General features: G+C 39.3%; 1 protein-coding gene across 1 annotated transcript in view; it reads right to left on the bottom strand.

The window, feature by feature from the left end:
* LOC103255428 (glypican-3-like) overlaps nucleotides 1-21,775 on the bottom strand; it is a gene marked incomplete at its 3' end in the record, with an annotated part of 83,993 nt that overhangs the window by 39,296 nt on the left and 22,922 nt on the right. Inside the window, exon 2 of the mRNA XM_008053371.2 lies at nucleotides 12,468-12,629. Within this exon, the coding sequence (XP_008051562.1) occupies nucleotides 12,468-12,629 (162 nt within the window). The remainder of the gene's footprint in view (nucleotides 1-12,467; nucleotides 12,630-21,775) is intronic.

The following is a 21,775-nucleotide window of genomic DNA, read 5'->3' as shown; positions in this document are numbered from 1 at the left end:
GTACAAATGATCAACAAATCTCCCTAGCAACCAAAATGCACAATTTTTTTTCACCTCAACTGGGGTTATCATAAAATGACAAATAGCAAATAGTTAAGAAAATGAACATTCTTACATTGCTAGTTAAAATGAAAATATGCATAAGCTTTATGGAAATCAAATAGACAATAAATGTGAAAAAGCTTAAAAACTGCATAGCCTCTGACCCAGCAATTCAAGTTCCAGGAATTTATCCCGAGGAAATCATTAAGGATGTGCATAAATATTTAATTACATGGACATTATTTATTTCACTGTGGTTTACTGAAAGCAACCTAAATGTCTAACAATAGAGAGGGTTGGATTAATATATGAAACATCCACATTAATAAATATAGGGAGGCCCCTAAATTCTACATTTCTATCATGCTACAGAAATATATTATTGACATGGAAAGATGACTATAGTATATTACATGAAAAGTAGCATAATACATTTTTGAAAAAATATACATGTACCTATCACAGAAGAATAAAAATATGCAAGATGATATATCAAAATGTTAACAAGGGTTATCCTTTGATTGATAGAATCTGGGTCATTTTATTTTTTACTTTTTTTTTTTTTTTGAGTTGGAGTCTCACTCTGTCGCCCAGACTGGAGTACAGTGGCCGCTCCCGGCCACCTTAACCTCGACCTACTGGGCTCCGGCGATCCTTCCGCCTCAGTCTTCCAAGTAGCTGGAACTACAGGCGCGCGCTACGACGCCCAGCTAATTTTTTTATTTATTGTAGAGATGAGGTCTCGCCAACTTGCCCAGGTGGGTCTCAAACCCGCGGGCTCAGGCAATCCACTCACCTCGGTCTCCCAAAGTGTGGGATTACAGGCTGAGCCACCGAGTCCGGCTATTTTTTACTTTTTAATTTCATTTCTTTTTCTTTTCTTTTTTTGTTTTTTGAGTTGGAGTCTCACTCTGTTGGCCAAACCGGAGTGCAGTGGCACGCTCACAGCCACCTTAACCTTGATCTCATGGGCTCTCGTGATCCTTACACCTCAGCCTACCAAGTAGCCAGAACTACAGGTGCAGGCGCATGCTGCCACGCCCACCTAATTTTTTGGTTTTTTTTATTGTAGAGATGAGGTCTCACCATGTTGCCCAGGCTGGTCTCGAACCCGCAGGCTCAGACAGTCCTCTTGCTTCGGCCTCCCAAAGTGCTGGGATTACAGGCTCGAGCCATCGTGTCTGGCCTTTTATTTCTTTTTTTCATTTTTCTCTAACCAAAAAGTAGTATTTATTTGTGTAGTAAAAACTTGCTTTAAAAAAAGGTTATATTGAAGTAAAGTTTGCTCGATTATTTTCAAGGGTTCACAGTAATTAAGAATTAATAAATAATCCAGTGTCCTCTAGAAAACTGCCTTAACAAATAGATAAAAATATTTTCCTGTTGATTATTGATTAAGAATAAACCTGTTGATTATTGATTTCTTAATACACACTAAAAATGTTGTTGAATGATTCCTCTCTACAACTTTGTTTACACCATTCATCTGACAAGCTCTTTTTTCAACTTGAGTCAATCTTAGTCCTACTTATATCTGATCAAATTCCTATACTTAGATCAAATTCCAATTTATTAAAGTTGATAAAGGAAGTACAACTGTCAACAGATATGAGAAAGAATGAGAGCCTTAATATTTAAGTTCAAAGAGTATCAATGGTTACCGTTTATTGAGCATCTATTTTTTTGTTGTTTTTTCTTTCTTTTTTTTTTTTTTGAGTTGGAGTCTCACTCTGTCACCCAGGCTGGAGTATAGTGGCACACTCAGGGCCACTGCAGCCTCAACTTGCTGGGCTCAGGTGATCCTTCCGCTTCAGCCTTCCAAATAGCTGGAACTACAGGCACGCGCCATCATGCCCAGCTAATTTTTTTATTTATTGTAGAGATGAGGTCTCACCAAGTTGCCCACACTAGTCTTGAACCCGCAGACTCAGGCAGTCCTCTCACCTCGGCCTCCCAAAGTGCTGGGTTTATAGGCATGAGCCACCACACCCGGCAGAACACCTATTTATATGTCAAGCAATATGGCAAATGCTTGAAATAATTTATGGCTCATTTTCACAACAGCTCTGTAAGGTTGTAATTATTATCTCCATTTTGTAAAAAGGAGTTATATAACTAGTGAGCAACAAGAGTATTTGAATTCATGACTGTTTTAACTCTAAAGGCTGCCTATTCTGCCATTCCACTAAAATATCAAATATAAAACTCTATCTACGGAAAGGAAAGTTATGTGAATGGTCTCCCAAGTTAGAAGAACTATCAACCATATTGAGAGAACACACACTAATGTAGGAGAAAAGCAGAGAATTTTGAATTTGGCATTCTTGGGTTCAAACAAGTCTACTATTTAGCACTGGGTTAACTTGCCTAGGTTATCAAACTCTCTTGGTTTAGTTTCCTCATGGGATTAATGCTATCTTTTTTAAAGAGATGCCTAGAAGATAAAAAATAAATACAAGTATGTATACCTGCTACATAAGAGACATCAAGAAAAGTTTGCTTCTCTTCTCTTCAGGTTATCGTGAAGGGGTAGCAGAACACACAAGAATGTATTTGGACAAGCTGACAGGTGTCATCATTTCCATGATTCTTGTTCACAAGGTGCAAATATGTGACACTGACTGTTGTTCACAGTGTTCTGGGTGAAGCCCAGGTCATGCTGGAAGAAAAGATAACCAGCAAGTGTGGATTGGTAAGGTCAGAAGCAGAGGCAGAGGCTCAGGCTCAGGTAGACAGATGTTCCGTCTCAGTGGGCATTATCCAGACGTTTAAGATCTTACATCTGACCAGGCACAGTGGCTCAGCCTGTAATCCCAGCACTTTGAGAGGCTGAGGAGAGAGGATTGCCTAAGCCCGGAGGTTCGAGACCAGCCTAAGCAAGTTGGTGAGATCTCGTCTCTACAATAAATCACAAAAACTAGTGGGTGTGGTGGTGTGTGTCTGTAGTGCCAGCTACTTGGAAGGCTGAGGTGGAAGGATCGCCTAAGTCCAGCAGGTCGAGGCTGTAGTGGCCATGAGTGTGCCACTGCACTCCTTTAGCCTAGGCGAGAAGAGTGAGACTCCAACTCAAAAAAAAAAAAAATCTTACATATGAGTAGATTTTAAAACCTAAAAGCAAATGCTGCAGGCAAGAGGATTTACCTTTTCTGTTTGGCCATAGTAGCAGTTGTGGCAGGAAAACAGGAAGAGTTAGAAATCTGTTTCTACTACTTACTCTACGTGTGTGTGTGTGTGTGTGTGTGTGTGTGTGTGTGTGTGTGTGTGTGTGTACACATTCAAACATTTACTGTCTACTATCTCACCTGAGGATACAAGGGTGTGGCAAAAAAGACAAAAGGCCGACCCACAGAGAATGCATACTCCAATAAAGGAGACCCTTGCTAATCAAATAGCCACACATATACATGTACTACTGCACACTTGATAAATGCTGGAAAGCAAAAGCACAGGTTCCCAAGAGAGGGAAGGGAGTGGACTCTGATCTAATCCAACGATTATATTTCAGTTAATCGGGTTCAGAACTAATGCTAAAGCACTTCAACCAAAGGAGAGGAAAATCACACACATTATGATTTCCTTTCAACATTTTTGTTCTCCTCCTAATGCAACCCAGTGGAACCAAAGGCTTTCTTTGCTAGTTAGATCTAGAGACTACATTAACTCATTCAGACCACTAGGGGACCACTTGGAAACTGTATACCAAGTAGTTTTAAATATACATATATATATACACACAGAGAGAAAGAAGAAAACACACAACAATGCTATAAGTGGTTATCTCTGAATGAAAGGATTATGAGTGAGCATTTAGAGCACTTTGACATTAATTATATCAAAACATAAAAAGCATTTTAAAATGTACTTGTACTAGATAAGTGACACTTAATATTGCAAAGATATTATATTTCATACACAATTATTCTTATAAATGTACAAGAGGGAATAATAAAAAGCAGTGGCTACCATGCACTTGATTCCTAAGGGCCAGCATAGGGCTGAGCTCTTTACAGTCCTCATATGATAACCTTCTTTAATTAATGGCTCAGAGAGAAGTGACACGCCCTTAGCCATAAAGAGAGGAAAGAGCAGAGCTGGGACTTAGACCCCAATCTGCCTGAAGCCAGAGCACATGCCCATCACACTATGCCCTCTGCAGTTATCCGAGGTGCTTGGCCCTTTCAAGAGGGAAGGCTGCGTGAAAGGTTATGGTGCTAGCCAGAGTGTGCAGGTATCTAATAGGTAATCAATAATTTGAATTTCATTGAGAAAAAGATGTGCATTAATTTGTCTAACTTCCTCACCTGCCCTTCTCTTTGATCAAGAGCCCACATCTATCTGGAGAATTCATACAGTCCACCTTCTCCAAGAACCTCTACCCTCTAGTTGGAATTGATCTTTTCCAACTCCACACTCGCATACAGAAGTGGATTTTCTGTGAAGCTAATGGAAGTTAAGCTACCGGGACGTGCGCTTAACCTGCCCCCCTCCCAGAAGAGCCACAGGCATTTTGTAATTTGTATTTTGTCTTCTTTTTCTTAGAGGGCTCCGAAATTTGAGCCCCACAAAACCTGGATCCACCCCTACTACCCATAGCAAACTGCTAAAGTTTTTCTCGCATTTCTCTCAGAATGCCTTGTATCCAAGTTATTTGTGTATAAATGTCTTGGTTTCTGAATTTTGAGCTACCTGAAGGTAGATATGAGGTAGTTTTTATATTTGAATCCCCCACAATACCTGCCTTCAGACAGGTAGCTACTTGACCAGCAAAATTTTTAAAAATTAAATACAATAGAATTCCCTTGCAAGGAAGAAAGCTAGAATTGAAGAGAATGCCCATGACCGTGAAACAAAATACACAGTGGCTATATAACACACACAGCCTCCGTGTTAAGGGCATAGGATGTGGAGGTGTACTTCCTGGGTTCAGTTCCTGTTTCTGGCATTTATTGACTGTGCCGTTTTAGACAAGTTGGCTAACCTCGCTAAGCCTCCACTTCCCTTTTAAAATGTGGCTGACAAAGTATCCACCTCATGGGTTGTTGTGAGGTTTAAATGAAATGATACAAGCAAAATACTCTAGAACAGGGAATTTTATTACCTCTCACTGACTTAGTACACATTCACAGAAGAGATTTCTGACCCTCATCTAAATCCTAGACTTTCTTTTTCTTTTCTTTTTTTTAGTCAGAGTCTCACTCTGTCGCCCAGGCTGGAGTGCAGTACCACATCCATGGCCACCACAGCCTTGACCTGCCGGGCTCAGGTGATCTTTCTGCCTCAGTCTTCCAAGTAGCTGAAACCACAGGTGTGCACCACCACACCCAGCTAATTTTTTTAAATAGAAACGAGGTCTCTTCATGTTGCCTATGTTGGTCTCAAACCCCTGGACTTAGGCAGCCCTCTTGCCTTCAACTCCCAAAGTGCTGGGATTACAGGCATGAGCCACTGCACCTGGCTAGCCCTCAACTTTCTTCTTGCCACATCAGCCTGTCTACCCCTGCCCAGACTCATTCCAATCCAGCCAAAATGCCCCCAGAGCCTGCACTCTTGATTGTTACACTCCAGTGCTGAACTGGGAAACAAAGGAGGTTGTACCTTTGCTGGTAGTCTAGATGTGAGCCGGTAGAGCCTGGAAATGAAATCAGAGGAACTAAAATCAGAAGACCTAAGCATGTGATAAGTGAGACCACTGAGACCCAGAGAGGGCAAGGGGGAACGGAACGTAGAAAAATGACGTGAGGAAGTATGAAAGAAGAAATAAGACCTGGGGACTGAAAGGTAGGGTGAAGGAAAAGAAAGGAGTAGGAGGAGTGCATACCTTAGCACCTGGAAGCATCTCACAGGCAGCACAAGGATAGGTGCTTTTAATTTCTACATTACCACTTCCAGCTTAGAGGGAAATTGTTTCTACCTCCACTCAACTGACAGGAGAATTCACATCTCTCAAACATATGCTTCATTACTCCAATATCAGGTATGGCAACTCAGTGAGACAGAAAGAAGGGGAGGAACATATGTTTTCAGTAAGTAAACAACTCCCAGTGGGGGAGGGGTGGGGAGTACTCACTCTAGGTAAAAGCGGTATTTTTCCTGGAAGCTTCTAGAGGGCAGGGACAATATCCTTTAATTTGCTTTGTTGAGCCCATTAGTGAGAAAGGTGGGCAGTGATGATGACAGCAAGAGGGGGTGAGTTCAGAGTCCTATAGAATCAAGGGCCATTGGTTGGAGTAAAGGGTTCATTTGTATAATCTCCTCACCTCACCATTGGCCCCAGAACAGTCTCTGCCTACGCACTGAGTCATTTTTCTAAGCTCTTTTCATTAAACCGTTTTCAGCCTAATGACTGACTTTTCTAATCAATAGAGGGCACAGGAAAGGTTTATAACTCCCCCAGCCTCTAGCTCTGCAAGAGCCACATAATTTTGAAACTGGATTGAATCCACAAGTTCTTAGTTTAAATCTGAAATGACTTTAAACACCCAGTTTCCAGTTGTTTTTCCAATAGCACTAATAATTAAAGAATTGCATTTTTAAAAAACTTTGTAACCAAAATATGCCTTTGAGCCGGTGCCATAAAAGTCCACTAATTAAAACCAGCATCTTCTGGGCTGTGAAGAGAAATTCACCCTTTTATAATGGGATTACTAGAGCTTTGCTGTACAGATGAGTGGTTTGATTAATAATTTACATTTTTGAGGATATATAACCTCACTCATGGTTCCCAAAATTCTTCTATTCAGTTTAATGCTATTATATTTAGCTCTGGTAAATGAATTAAGTTCCAATTAGACATCAGTGTAATTATTCTCTCCTGTACATTATTTTCAACCAAGAAAGGGTTGTGACAAACTGGCCCGCAGTTTGACTCAGGGACGCAATGGGGTTAAGCCTGAATGGAGCTGGAGCGTGGGCAGAACTGTCAGGCTAGTCAGGGGGAAAGAATTGTGAAATGGAGAAAAATGGCTCAGTACTCACTTAAAACCCGCACTACATTATAAAAACTAAATTAACAAATGATTGAATCTCAAAAACATGTTTATCAACATTCAAGCAATTATTTAGTCACATATTAACTGTGAAGGAAAAAAGCTTTGCTTGAATAATGTCCCTAAACAGTTATTTCAAGCAGAAATGACTGGAGAAATTGCTCTGAGCTGATGGAAAAGGGTGTTCTAACCAAGGTCAATTTTATTTAGGGGGATTGGGAGAGACAAGAATCTGACAGAAAAGAGTATAAAAAGTGCCAAGAGCTGATGGAAACAGAAAACAAGAGAGAGGAGCAATAGAAGAAGCACAGAAACACGGCCCTCCTGCCTCTGTAGAAAGCAGGTAGAAGAAAGCAAGCATGCCAACACTGAGTGAGGAGCAACTTAGACCCACCTTTTCCTTCCCTTTGCCATGGTAGTGGACCAGGAAATGCAATTAAAATATGGCGTGAACACAACAAACCCATCTTGACCTAGCTGCTTGTTTGAATGTGAAACATACTAGATACTGGCCAGAAGAGAAGATTCAGGAAGTTGAAGAAAGGATCGCTCCTGGCAGTATTGACGTTTCAAACAGCATAGCTTCACATCCAAGAGTGCATAAAATAAACCTTTTCAGAGTCCTTTGCCTATGTGCACTGGAGCTGTTTGTATATATATCATCTGTATGTGGCAAAAGTTGCTAAAGTATCTCATGAACTCCAGCCGTATAGAGATTGATGTCTCTAACGATAATGTGTCATTTACTTGGCACTACCTGGGGCGAAGTGGCCCACATAAATTAACTGTCTAGATAATGCATGCATATAGTGTTTTACTGTTTTCAAGACATTTTCACATGTTATTTCTACTTTACAAGATAAGCAGAACTGTAATTTGTATTCCCATTTTACAGACAAGAAAATTGAGTTTAGTGGGGTCTAAATAGCTGCCCCAAATCATAAAGTTCATAAATGCAGATCTAGAATCAGAACTTAGATTTTCTGACTCCAAGTCCAGTGTTTCTTCCATTACCCTTAAGAACCAAAAATTCTTTTTAGCCATTTAAAACGGAAATATTTTTTAAAGGGACAGTGAGCATAATTTGATCTTTTCTTATTGACTCACAACCATCATTATGAACATCAATTGTTGGACTACAGGGGCTACTGAGGCATGGAGGGATATCCCCCTTTATTAAATGTCCCCAACAGCCACATGTAGTGAGTTGCTGAGTCCACTTTTAGGTCCTCCACCTTAATGTTACCTGTACATCTTGCTACTCATATGTACCGCCCCCCAGCAGTCTTCCATTTAACTTCCAGCCCTTCTATTTAACTGCTTATCTGTTACTGACTAGAAAGCCATAAAGTCAAGCTTACAAAGACGATGCATAAATGTAGAACTCTAAAGACTATGCATAAATAAATAAACTCTAAAGACTATGCATAAATGTAGGCTCTAAAGAAAGACCCAAAGAGCTTTCAGATGAAACTATACTCTATACAAGCAGGTATTCTATATTCTATACTTTTCACAGACAGGAGTTTCATGGCAGTTGAGGTGTGCAGAGATGTTTTCTACTTAGCCACTATTTTCCTTTCTGAGAAAGAGAGTTCAAGTTGTGGAAGAGGCAACTTTTAGAAAAAGCAAAGTGTTGCTGCATTCTGAAGAGTCTATTCTCACTGAAAGTCAGTGGCACCTGGGAGAAGACTAGAATCATCTGGCATACAGAAAATATCTAGACATACCCCAAATATTTCCTGAAAGTACAAGGTTGAAAGTCATAATGAAATGCTACAAAGAAAACAGAATTCAAGACTTAAAGGTGTAGAGGTGGTAGAGATGAGATGACAAATTCAGAATGCTATCCCATTTTTCTTCACAAGGACCACAAACCCTACAACTTCTTAATTTTGTTTTACCTCAAGCACACTAAGAACAAGGAAAGTCATGCCACATGATGGCTCGGAAGAAGCTGTGGTATCAATGAGTTTCCTCATCTGTAAAATGGAGATAATTACAGTACAGACCTCATAGGGCTGCTGGGGAAATTAAATGAGATAATTATGTAAAAGTAAGCATCGTATAGTAGGCATTTAATAAATCTTCACTATCATTATTATCCTCATAATTATTATAAGGTAGGGCAGAAGAAAAAGAGAAAGAGAAAGGAACTTGTACTTTCAGTGGAGTTTTTCAAAAAGAATTAATTAAGCAGAAACAAAAAAATGATTGTGCTGTCCCATTTTACTAAGCACATCTAAGTAAATTAAATTTTGGAAACGAGGCAATGCAAAGATTGAAAATAAAGAACAACTTTTTAAAAACGCTTCAATCATTATCAAAACAACATTAGCAATAGAGCACTCCAACCACTGTAGCAAAGGGCCCCAGGCTCATTTATGAGAGCAAAGGCTTCCTGCAAACTAAGACATAAAATCCAAATCGAGGCAGTAAGGATTGCTCGTGGAACTGTGCACATATTTGAGGAAAGCACTCATGGCTTAAATATCCTCAATGTGGACAAGTGAAGGAATCCTAAAGAGATTGTGGATCTAGACCAAGATCAAGATGAGATTTCTTCAACTTCACGTGGTAGAGAACATAGCTCACAAAAGCTGCCTCATCAAATTTCATATGAGCGAAGCATTGGGGCAATGTTCTTAATAATTTGGTCTACCAGAATCTTGAGAAAAGGATATATTTTAGAGAAAAAAATTTTGCTCCCCCCAATTTCAATTCATTGGAATAGTCGGTAGTTTTTAAAAAAAAGAAGTGGATGCTCTCTTTTTCTTGGCAGTTAATGATACAGCATCTTGTAGTGGTCCCTGGTTTTGAGCCTTATCTCTCCAAATGTTTATTATAGAAAAGATTTGGGAGCAATGTGTCCCCAAACATGGTATAAGTGCTTTGAGATCTGGGACCATGCTCCATTTTTTCTCATGGGGTTTACTGTTTTCTAAAAGTGAGACAGGAAAATGATGAGAAAAGATAATGAAACCAAATCAAGAATGAGTATAGTTGACAAGGTAAAGGACACCAGCAGTAATGAGCTCAGACAGTATTCAGCTGTCTGTGTTCCTTTGCTAGGGTTGTCCTACTTATCCCCACAATTCAAGAAAAAATGTATATTAGTGTATGTGTGTGTGAGAGTGAGAGAGAGAGACAGGGTGGGAGGAAGAAGAGAAAACGATGGAGGAACAAAGAGAAACAGGGAGAGAAAGAACTAGTAGGTGCTACCCCCAATTTTCGCCCCCTGGTCACAGGTCTACCCCCAATTTTCGCCCCCTGGTTCAGCCTCCATGCTACAGAAGCCATACCTGAAAGATAATCCAATCAAAATTGTGTCAGAACTTCCTTTCTTTCCTAGTTTCATGTTGTTCCAGATCTAGAAAACACATATGTAAAATGTAGAACTGGACACAGTGATGAATGCTGACACCCAAGGCCCTCAGATGGACAGCCATATCAGTTACTCATCATGCTAGAATATCAGTGTGATCACTCTACCACTCTCCTCCAGCAAGACAATGGTTGTAAGATAACATCTGTGAGCTTGGTAATTCTGAGAATTTTTTTTTAAAAATCACTAATACTCCATTCTAAAGAGGCATTTTGATGCCCTAAAGAGTAAGATTCAGGCCAGGCACGGTGGCTCACGCCTGTAATCCCAGCACTTTGGGAGGCTGAGGTGAGAGGATTGCCTGAGTCCACGGGTTCAAGACTAGCCTAGGCAACTTGGCGAGAGCTCATCTCTACAATAAATAAAAAAATTAACCAAGTGTGGTGGCACGTGCCTGTAATTCCAGTTACATGGAAGGTTGAGGTGGCAGGATCACCTGAGCCCAGCGGGTAGAGGTTGCAGTGGCCATGTGCGTGCCACTACACTCCTGACTGGGTGACAAAGTGAGACTCCAACTTGGAAAAACAAAAAAGAAGGAAAGAAAGAAAAAAAAAAGAGTAAGATTCAGCTCTTCACTTCAACCCAATTCTCACATCACATCACTTCCTATCACCCCACTTTCATCCAGCAGATCAACTCCAAAACCAAACTAGGAAGTACATGAATGGTACATGTATTTTTAAAATCAGCCTAAATTATTCATTCTATAGCCAAATTGTTAGTCTCAACAAACTCTTCACAAGAGTCTGACTACATAAATAGGTTAACAAATACTTCAAGCTTATATATTATACTTCACATAATCAACCTAACATTCCCTGTGGCTTTGACCCAAGAAACTGTTGAGAGTGTATGCTTTATTCACTAATTTGAACAATTTTCTTAGCTAATTCTACGAATTTAATTATACAAAATAAGCTTATTACACAAAATAAGCTATAATCAACCCACCTTACAATTCAAAGAGGTTAATTCTTGCAAAGGTGCCATAAACCTAAGCTTTGCAATGTCGAGTACTCAGAAGTGTTATTTTTCTATCTGACCCAATACACTCTTTGTGGGACAAGAAAAAAGCAGCTGATTTCATTTGCTTGAGGAGGGATGGAAGAACGCCCAATAGCAATAATTAAATTCCCAGTCATAGGAGGCAGCCTACTAAAGTAGTTAAAAGCATAGACTAAGAGCCAGGCCACCTGGATTCAGGTCCTGCCTTCACCATTTATTTATTAGTTGTGTAATATTGGGCAAGTTATTTAACTATTCTGTGCCTTTATTCATAAAAAGGGGATACTAATGCCTACTCATAAACATATTGTGTGAATTAAATGAATGAATATGTGTAAAGCACTTCAGAGAGTACCTAGTATATACTGCTATGTAAGTGCTTGCTTATTACCACTACCACCACCACCATCATCTCCCTAGCTGGGGCTTTGAATTTAGGGAGGTACTCCCCATCTTGTTATGACAGTACTACAAGTTAGCAAGGAGTGCCCACCCACTCTGGCAATGCCACAACAGCTTTTCACAGTCATACACAGGTGTGGTAAGAACTAAGATACACAAAGAGAGGAGAGGTAATCACTCACAAAAATGGAACAATATCAGGCCAACAAGCCAGTTTCTTCCTCTTAAATGGAGATGGTCCCAATGGTCAGAAGGAGTTCATATGTGTTCCACAAGTATATTACTCACTCCTAGAGAAAACTGGGCTCAATATTTAAGAAAACTTTTTTTCTGTTTTGAAATAAGTTTTATGGACTAGCTGAGAGAAAGTATTATACATTTTTTGCAGAGATTTATAGCCTTTATAAACGGGTAACAGAACGCCCTTGGACAATGATTTTTTACAATATCCACCTTTTCAAAGATTGAAATGAAGCTTCTCCAAAAACTGTGTTTCTCCTTAACCAGAATTTCTCACTGGGAGATTTTTTTTTATCAAGCATTAATACTGGAATGGTAATTTATAAATTATACTTAGCATTTGAAAACCCAGGACCCAAATAATGATGCCATTGAGCAGCACATCTAAAATGATCCCCAGAACTCACCTTGGAAAACCGCAGCATTCTGAATAATTAAGAACTTGAGCTCCATACTTGCAGACTGAAGCAGCTGTTCCATGTTCAATCGTGCTGTTAGTTGGTATTTTTCTTCCATCTTTCTTGAGCAGCATGTTGGGCCCTTGGGGAGGCATACTTGCAAATCTGATCCTGAAACAAACAAGGTTTTCATATTTCAATAAGCAAAATGTCACACACACATACATACACACACATGAGGCAAACAGAGTAAAACAATGCATTTCTTTTAAAATACAGTAACATCTTGATTATTCAAAATGAGGATGTATCTTAACTAATCCTTGCTTTCTCCCAATTGTCCTTATGACTGATTCTTTTTGTATAACCATCAGAATTAATTGCCTAGGCTTGACTCATAAATTCTGCATAAACTAATTTATAGCAACAAATATACATCATTGAACACTGATATTTAATTTGTCTGTTAAAAGATCAATCTTCACTCCTATAATTTATTTTTCCTGATTATAATTTATGAATGATAAGACAACCAAGAAATAATTTTCAAAATTCCAGTTATGCTTTCCAAATGAGATGTGTCTGGCCAATCCAATGTTGCTTTTCAGGATAAGTGATCAAGACATCAATATCATAGCAAAGCTATATTGTTGTTTTATCTAAAGGTCTAGAGCAAGATGTAAGTCATTCAACAAGTATTTACTACTAAAAGCCAAGCACTGTGGTTGTAACAGTATACGAAGCAAAATCCCTGCCCTCAGGAGCTTATATTTTTGGAGAAAAATATAAACATAATGTCAAGTGGTGACAAATACTATAGAGAAAATAAAACAAAGTAAAGAAGGAAAACCAAATTGTGGTATATCCATATTATGGAATTCTGTGTAGCCATAAAAAGGAATGAATTATTGATCCACGCAACCACATGGATGAACTTCAAAAACATTATGCTGAGTGAAAGAAGCCAGATCAGAAGAAGTGCATACTCTATGGTACCATCTGTGTACAAGTCAAGAAAATGGAAACTAATCCATAATGACAGAAAGCAGTTCAGCGGTTGTTGGTGGAGATGGAGGGCAGGGAGGAATGGGAAGAAGGGCTTACAAAAGGCAGTGAGGAAAGTGTGAGAGCTGATGGGTATGTTCACTATCTTGGTTGTAATGATGGTTTCATGGGTGCATACATATGGCAAGATTATCAACTTATACCTTTAAAGTATGTACAGTTTATTACATATCAATTATAAGCTGTTATATCAATAAAACTTTTTAGTTTTTAAAAAGTAAAGTCAGGCTGGGAATGGTGGCTCACAGTTGTAATCCTAGCACTTTGAGAAGCCAAGTTAGAAGGATTGCTTGAGCAATCCAGTTCAAGACTAGCCTGGGCAACATAGTGAGACTCTCCCCACCCCACCTCTATTTTAAAAAATAAAAAAAGTAAAGTAAGGAAAATGTGGAATGTTGTGACTGCAGGGACTATTCTGTTTTATATGGGGTAGTTAGGGAAGGCTTCTTTCATAAGGCAACATTTGAGGAGAGATGAGAGATTTGAGAGAAAATCCCATGATTTTATATCCTCCACCAATACTAGCAAATATTAAGGCTCAATGAATATTAAGCCCAATCTCCTTCCTCTCTGCAACTCATGTTTCACTCAAACTCTCTTTTCAATAAGCATTTATTGAGCTCCTTTTGTGGTGGCCATGAAAAATGTACATCTCAGATCTCTTACTATGGAGAGTGTAATTGACTCATGGTCCCAGCTGCTGCCCTCTGAATTCACCACTACATTGTGCCTAGGCCACAGTCCCTAAGGTCTGCTCCCAGCCAACGACTGCACATGACAAAGATACTAAATCTTGTAATCCAGGACTTTGCCCACAGGGAAATTTGGGCTGAAGACACGCCCCCCCGCCACACTGACCTTGCCAAAACTTTCCTAAAACTGCACTGCAGTCAAGATTCTTCCTACTCAACCTTCCTTCCTCTCCTCTCTCCTCCACAGAAGTCAGACCTGCACCAAGGTCTGATGGCCCTTTCAGCTCCCTCAGCTTTCTTCACATTTATGTTCTTAAGTGTTTTACCTAATAAATTCCTTGCACACCTAATTCCATATTGGATTCGGTGCTTATCCAATTAGCATCTGCTTCTCAGAGGGCCCAGTCAAACACACATTCTACGCACCAGGTGCTGTGTTACATGCTGAAGTTACAACTTTGAATAAGAGATATTTGGTCCTTAACCCCGAGGAGCTAACTGTCTAAAGGGATTAGCAGATATAAATACCCAGTATACCATAAATGAGCACAGTAAAGCAGCTAGCTAGGTGGGATGAAAAAAATGTATATATGAGATCTAAGGATACCTACCCCAAAGTTTCATAAGCTCTTCAGTAAAATAAAGTTCAGTAAGTCTTACTGAAGTAAGGCTAGAAAGCATATTCAGGCATTTTAGACAGCTTTTCAAGAATTGGAGTTTTTCAAAAGGAGGGGAGACAAGTTAGCTCTAAGTCACCAGAAAATTTATTTTTATTACAGTATCTTATTTCCCTAGGAATTTCAGTTGATCATGCCCTTGTATGTGTCCAAGTTTTCTTTTCTGAATTTAAGAATGAAATTCATCAAGTTTTGTCTCCTATGACATCACTGTTGGAGTCGAGGATATTGACTCCAAGCTCTTCACTTCACCCTTCTCAAGGGAGCTGCTGACAAGAGTAGCAAAGGAGAGTGCAGATAATACATATCACCAAGCCTAATACAGCCCTGCAATTTATAGTACTGGATGGAAAGGTGATTTTTTTTTTTTTGAGTTGGAGTCTCACTCTGTCGCCCAGACTGGAGTGCAGTGGCCGCTCCTGGCCACCGCAGCCTTGACCTGCTGGGCTCTGGAGATCCTGCCGCCTCAGCCTTCCAAGTAGCTGGAACTACAGGCGCGCACTACCACGCCCGGCTAATTTTTTTGATTTATTGTAGAGATGAGGTCTCACCAAGTTGCCCAGGTGGGTCCCGAACCCGCGGGCTCAGGCAATATACTCACCTCAGCCTCCCAAAGCACAGGATTACAGGCTGAGCCACCGAGCCCGGCTGGAAAGGTGATATTTAATGTCAAAATAAAATTTTGGGTCTGGAGACACAGAGTTCAGATTTATCTCCTATAAATGTCAATCTCATATACAAGCCTTAAACTCATTTTGAATATGGTCTAAGCTTAAAGGCTTTATGATTAGCTTCAGAAAAAAAAAAAAAAAAAAACAGAGCTAATTCTAGCTCACTGTGTTCTTTTTACATGAGGTTACAAAATGTAATGCCATCCTAGCAGTAGGAACTGATGCAGTTTACTGGACCAAGAAGGGAAAGAGGCCCCTTAGGGAAGAGTGGCTAATCTAAATTTAAACAAGGTTGGTTGGGACACACGTGTAGATATGAAAGCTCCTATGTAGCAGGTACTATTTGTATACCAAGTCCCTGTTCATTTAGCAAGGTTTCATTTACTTTCTTGGTAAGCTGATGCCTAAGTAGTATGTGTTTAAAATATCTGTGTTTAAATAAGTTCATAAAATTAATTGTTACAGATACAATCCTTTGTGTTTCTAAATTTGCACTGACCATGACTTCCAGTTTTCAGAAATGGCTGAATTTACTTGGCAAGGTGGCTATTAGTAATGCTCCTATTTCCACCAGCTCTAGCTAGTGGGAGTTGTAAAATAATAGAACTCAGGTCTTTTCTCTGTGAAGTGCTATGAGTTGCTTAGACGTTAGAAGGTAACATGTTGTTGCTCGATGTACCTGCATATGCCCAGGAATGACTCTTTGAATTACCAGACACCAGTTTGGTTTGCCTTTGATATGATAATTTATAAAGTAATTTAGAGCTTGCACAGTGTGTCCCTTCCCTCAGTTGGTCAAGTCTCATCATTTTATAAACTTCCACAACCTCAAAAATCAGTTTAGTCAAAAATCTTTAAAGGAATAAAACCTCAAATGAGAATGTGTTGGGAAACATGTCAGATGTCATGAAGAAATATATATGTTATATCCAAATATAAGTGGGTATACTGCAATATCACCCTTCCTCTCAGTTATTATAGCCTGGTTAATCAATGAACCAGTACAATTGATCTAGGGTCCAAGAGTTAGTTTAGCTATAGATTTGAGGAAATAAAACATCCATAAACTGATTATAAATTTAGAATATCCAAACCAGGAAGGAGATAAATATATGCCAAAGGAAAAGATATTTTGCTTAAAGTAAATTTTATATAACTCACAGACCAGCTTTAAAATAAAACCCACAAGAAATCATAAGGAACAAAGAAGATCAGGAGAGTTAGACATGTCTAAATGAAATGGCAATAATGAAATATAACAATTTCAATGCATGGACATGTTTGTGAAAGAAAAAAGCACACAGAAATTTAAAAAAAAAAAAATAGAGGGAATTCTCATCAACTAAACAAAGAATCACCCTGGGAACTGAATCCCAAGTTGCCTATATAAAAGTAACACCAAGAGCAAATGAGTAAGGAGGTAAATCAATAACTGGTACATACTAATATGAATAAAAGCAGAAAAGTCAATTCAAGAAATAAGATGCAGGCTGGGTGCGGTAGCTCACACCTGTAATCCCAGCACCTTGGGAGGCCAAGGCAGGTAGATTGCTGGGGCGCTGGAGTTTGAGACCAGCCTGGACAACATAGTGAAACCTCATCCCTAGAAAAAACAAACAAATAAATAAACTAGCTGGGCGTGATGGTGCCTGCCTGTAGTCCTAGCTACTCGGGATGCTGAGGTAGAAGCATCACCTGTGCCCAGGAGGTCGAGGCTTCCATGAGCCATACTCATTGTGATCATGACACTGCACTCCAACTTGGGTGACAGAGTGACCCCGACTTGAAAATAAAAATTTTAAAAAGAGATGTAACCTACAAAAACATAGTAAATAGAGAAGCATTCTTTAAATATATTAGGTACAAAAGAAGGAAAATAGCCCCTTTACTAGATATAAGGGATGAGGATAAGTAATTGTGGACCACAGTAGTCAAAGAAGAGTGCTCATCATTTTTTTTTTTTTTTGTAAAAATGGAACTCAGCTGGGAAATGGGAATAGAGACAAGCAATATCGCTTGGGATGGAGATAAGGAGAAGACTTAGCAATTGGCTATTCAAATAAGCCAGAAAGGTTCGGCTCTTTAGGGCTTAATTACTTGCATTCCCAGATGCTAAAAAAAATTAACTGAAGTCATTACAGGGCTGCTAGTTCCCATTTATTTTGAAGGATTAAAAAGTACCTTCGTACTATAATCTCTTTTCCTAGACTGTAAGTTCCTGAAGAGCAGAGAATGACTCCCATCACCTTTGGGATGCCCTGTCGATCCCATTCACCCCTGTGCACATAGTAATGAATTAATGAAGATTGTAGACTGAGAACACTAGCAAAAAACTTTGTGTCAGTCTCTATTTTAAAAAGGGAGTGGGCCAGGTTCAGTGGCTTAGCCTGTAATTCCAGAAATTTGGGAGGCCAAGGCGAGTGGATTGCCTGAGTCTGCAGGTTCGAGACCAGCCTGGGTAACTTGGCAAGACCTCGTCTGTACAATAAAAAAAAAATAGCCGGGCATGGCAGCGTGCACCTGTAGTTCCAGCTACTTGGAAGGCTGAGGTGGAAGGATCACCAGAGCCCTGCATGCCACTGCACTCCAGCCTGGGTGACAGAGTGAGTGAGACTCCAACTCAAAAAAAAAAAAAAAAAGGAGTGGAGACAGGTGGCCCTGAAAATTTTACATCATATTCTTAACTTTTATCTTGGAAAAATGTTATAAAATACCATAAGAAATCTATTTCCAAAGATCTTGAAGACGTACAAGTAGATGTCTCACTTGAAGGAATTATGAAATAATTTATTTCTAATTATTTTGTGACAATGTCTTTCTTGCACATTGGATCCATTTCTGTGTTCTACAACTGAAGAGGATATTTGAGCTATAGAAGCTTTTTTCACATGGGAATTATTCCCATGTGTATCCAAACTGGGCATCTTTACCAGTTACTTCTCTTCCCAGAGGCTAACCACAGACGGTCCACAGAAGGTTCTCTCCTGAGGCATACTCTTATGTTAGAGGATTTCTTCAGGCATGGCTACCTGTGACTTGGGCTTCTTGACTTTCATCGCAGACTCTTTCCTTTGGTCCCAGTTCTTGCTTTTTGCTGGCTTCATTTGAAGACCTGACATTTAGACGGCTCTTGGTTTCCCTTTGCCACCCCCCACCAGGACTGAGACTTCAGCTCTTCTTTGCTGTGATGTTCTAGGTTCACCACATTCACTTGGAGATCCCATTCCAGGCCAGATCGTTGTCCATTGGAAGTAAAAAACCGAGAGTATGTATGGGGTTATCAATGTGTCCGTTCTATTGGATCTTTATTCCAAGTCAGTAAATATTAATAGTCTGGACGTCTCAATCATCACAGGCACTATTAGGCAGAAAAGAGCAAAAGCACTTATGGCCCTCAGGTCAAGTTTTTTACAATTTAGTCCTAGCCCCACAACTTGCTAGCTGTGCAAGCAAGGGTAGGTTATTCAAGTGCTACCTGACTTTTTGCCCTTATCTATAAAAATGAGATCATCAATAGTACTTACCTTACAGAGTTATTACAAAAATAATGTGAAATTGCGCATGTGAAGCTCTTAGTCTTCTTGGCACAAAGTAAATATTCAGTATGTATTAATTAAAATTAAAGTAAACAAATTAAAAAGAAATTCACACCAACAGACCAAATTTTCACACACAAAAATAGCTAGAGAAAAATTAAAGTTGGTATATGGCTACATAAAAAAATATGCAGAATATTTTCTGAGATGATGGAAATAGTCTATATTCTAATTGGGGTAGTGGTTACATGGCCATACACATTTGTCCAAACTTATTAAACTCTTCACTTAAAATGGATGGGCCAGACACAGTTGCTCACACCTGTAATCTCAGAACTTTGGGAGGCCAAGGCATGAGGGTCACTTGAGGTCAGAAGTTCAAGAGCAGTCTGGGCAACATAGCGAGACCTTGTCTCTATGAAAAATCAAAAACGTTAGCTGGGTATGGTGGCATGCACCTGTAATCCCAGCTACTTGGGAGGCTGAGGAGAAAAGATAGCCTGAGCCCAGGAGGTCGAGGCTACGGTGAGCTATAAGCACGCCATTGTACTCCAACTTGGGCAACAGTGAGATCCCGACTCAAAATAAATAAATAAATAAAATGAATGCATTTTATTGTTTGTAAATTATCTCCATGCAGTCTATTTTTAAAATATGTGATAAAGACAATATTTGCTGGTTGAGGAAATTCTCACCAAAGGTTCTAGGGGGTAATAGAAGACTTACAGGAGAAGGTAGGGCTTAAGCTAAACCATGAAGAATGGAAAGGATTTGAAAAGGCCAATGGGGGATTGGCAGTTGAGGAAACTGCTAGGGGAGGGAGGGGCATACCTCATCAACAAGGGCACCTGCATGATCAATGTTTGTATACCTAACCCTGAATTGTACCCCCACATCTTTATAATAAATAAATAAATAAAAAGAAAAGGCCAATGGGTGGCATGTGCTTGTTACCAGTGGAATAGCGGGACAAGGCTAACAAGGTTGGAGACAGGCTAGAATCTAGGGCATAGTTAGCTTATCAGGTAAGACAGGCCCAAATTTGAAGGGGCTTTGAATGCAGGCAGAGGTCTGTGGGCTTGACCCATAAGAAATAATGGACCAATGGAGGTTCTCAAGCAGAGACATAATATGATAAAGAGTACTGTTTAGGAAGATTAGTCATACGACTTGAAATTTGGAAATGGACTAAATAACCCCTCAAGGTCACTTCCAGGGCCTCTGATTCTCTAATTACCTTTATTATGTTCTATATGTTGGTTATTTTACTAGACTGCAATTTTAGCTAATGACTATAAATTGTCAAAAATCACATTAAAAAGCACATTAAAGAACAGAAAAAACATTAATGTAGGCCCTGATCCTTACACTTTTCTAAGAGCAGATAAAGCATATTCAAACAGCAACAGAAGAGAATGAATCGTCAGGGCTCAGTAACAATGAAAATTGAATCTTATACACACACACACACACACACACACACACACAAATGATGATTTGACACATTTTATTGCCAAGGTCTGCTTTATGAATGGCAGATTTTATTTTTTGCCAAAAAAAGGTACATTGTTTGAAAATAATAATGCAATATTATCATTAAAGTAATATTAAACAAATAAATTAATGATATTAATGATATCCAAAACTGGTTGCTTCTTGACTTGTAGGAGAAATAATAGATGCCTATTAAAATCATCCAAAGTTTTAAACACAAATTGCTCTACTAATGAGCCAAAAATACATATATCAGGCGTTTTTAAAGGTATTTTTTAAAACAGAGGACAAATCAATTTGCCATCCAAAAATATTAACTCATTTCCTTAGCATATAATAGTGACTTGCTAGTAGAGTGATGCCTTTTCTCCTAATTAGTCGTTATCTAAATCAAATCTTACATGCTCATTTAATTTCTCACTAATCAAGATAGGAATACAGATGAAAGAAATTGTCGCATTTAAAACCAGTGGGGCAAGTGATGATTCCCGGTGGAAGAAATCATCTTCAGGAACCTAGCTGAAGGTTACCCTTCTGTTATTTAGCCTGAAAGAACATGACCTTGCAGGGGGCGCACCTAGGTATCAGGAGTTCAGACATTAAATCAAAGACCATGCCTGGGGCCACCATAGACTCTGCCTCTGTAAAAGGCAAGCCAAAATGTCTGACCACACTGGAGTACTGGGAGTTTAAAGCAACTCTGGAGATAAGCCATTCTCTAACCCTGAGAATTAAAGAATGAATTACCTTTATCTCTACTGCCAACTGTCAATTAACTGCCTATCATTTTATGCCCTGTAAAGGTTGAATCCCCAGATCACTACACTCTCCCACAAAGAGGTTCTTTTTGGACCACATTCCCAAACAGCAGTCAACATGTGCTCTGGGAATACAAATTCACTGATTATATTCAGCCTGCCAAAGTGGTGAACGATTTATTCATCCAACATTTACTGAATGCCTACTTTGTGCCAGGGATTTTGCCCAGCACAAGGAATACAATAATGAACAAGACACAGTCCCTGCCATGGAGTTCATGGATTGGTCTAAGAAATGAACTCCAGAACTAGAAACCTCAAAGTCATTCTGGATACCTCACTCATACTCTCATCCGCTATAGCCAAACGTCACCTAATGACACTGATTTTGCTTTTTAAGTGTCTCTCTCATCATCCCTCTTTT

Source organism: Carlito syrichta, unplaced genomic scaffold (genome assembly GCF_000164805.1).
Source record: "Carlito syrichta isolate Samal-C Ts95f unplaced genomic scaffold, Tarsius_syrichta-2.0.1 Scaffold288125, whole genome shotgun sequence".
NCBI classification, from domain to species: Eukaryota; Metazoa; Chordata; class Mammalia; order Primates; family Tarsiidae; genus Carlito; species Carlito syrichta.
The sequence above is the reverse complement of the archived record's forward strand: the minus strand, read 5'-3'. Positions and strand labels throughout refer to the sequence as shown.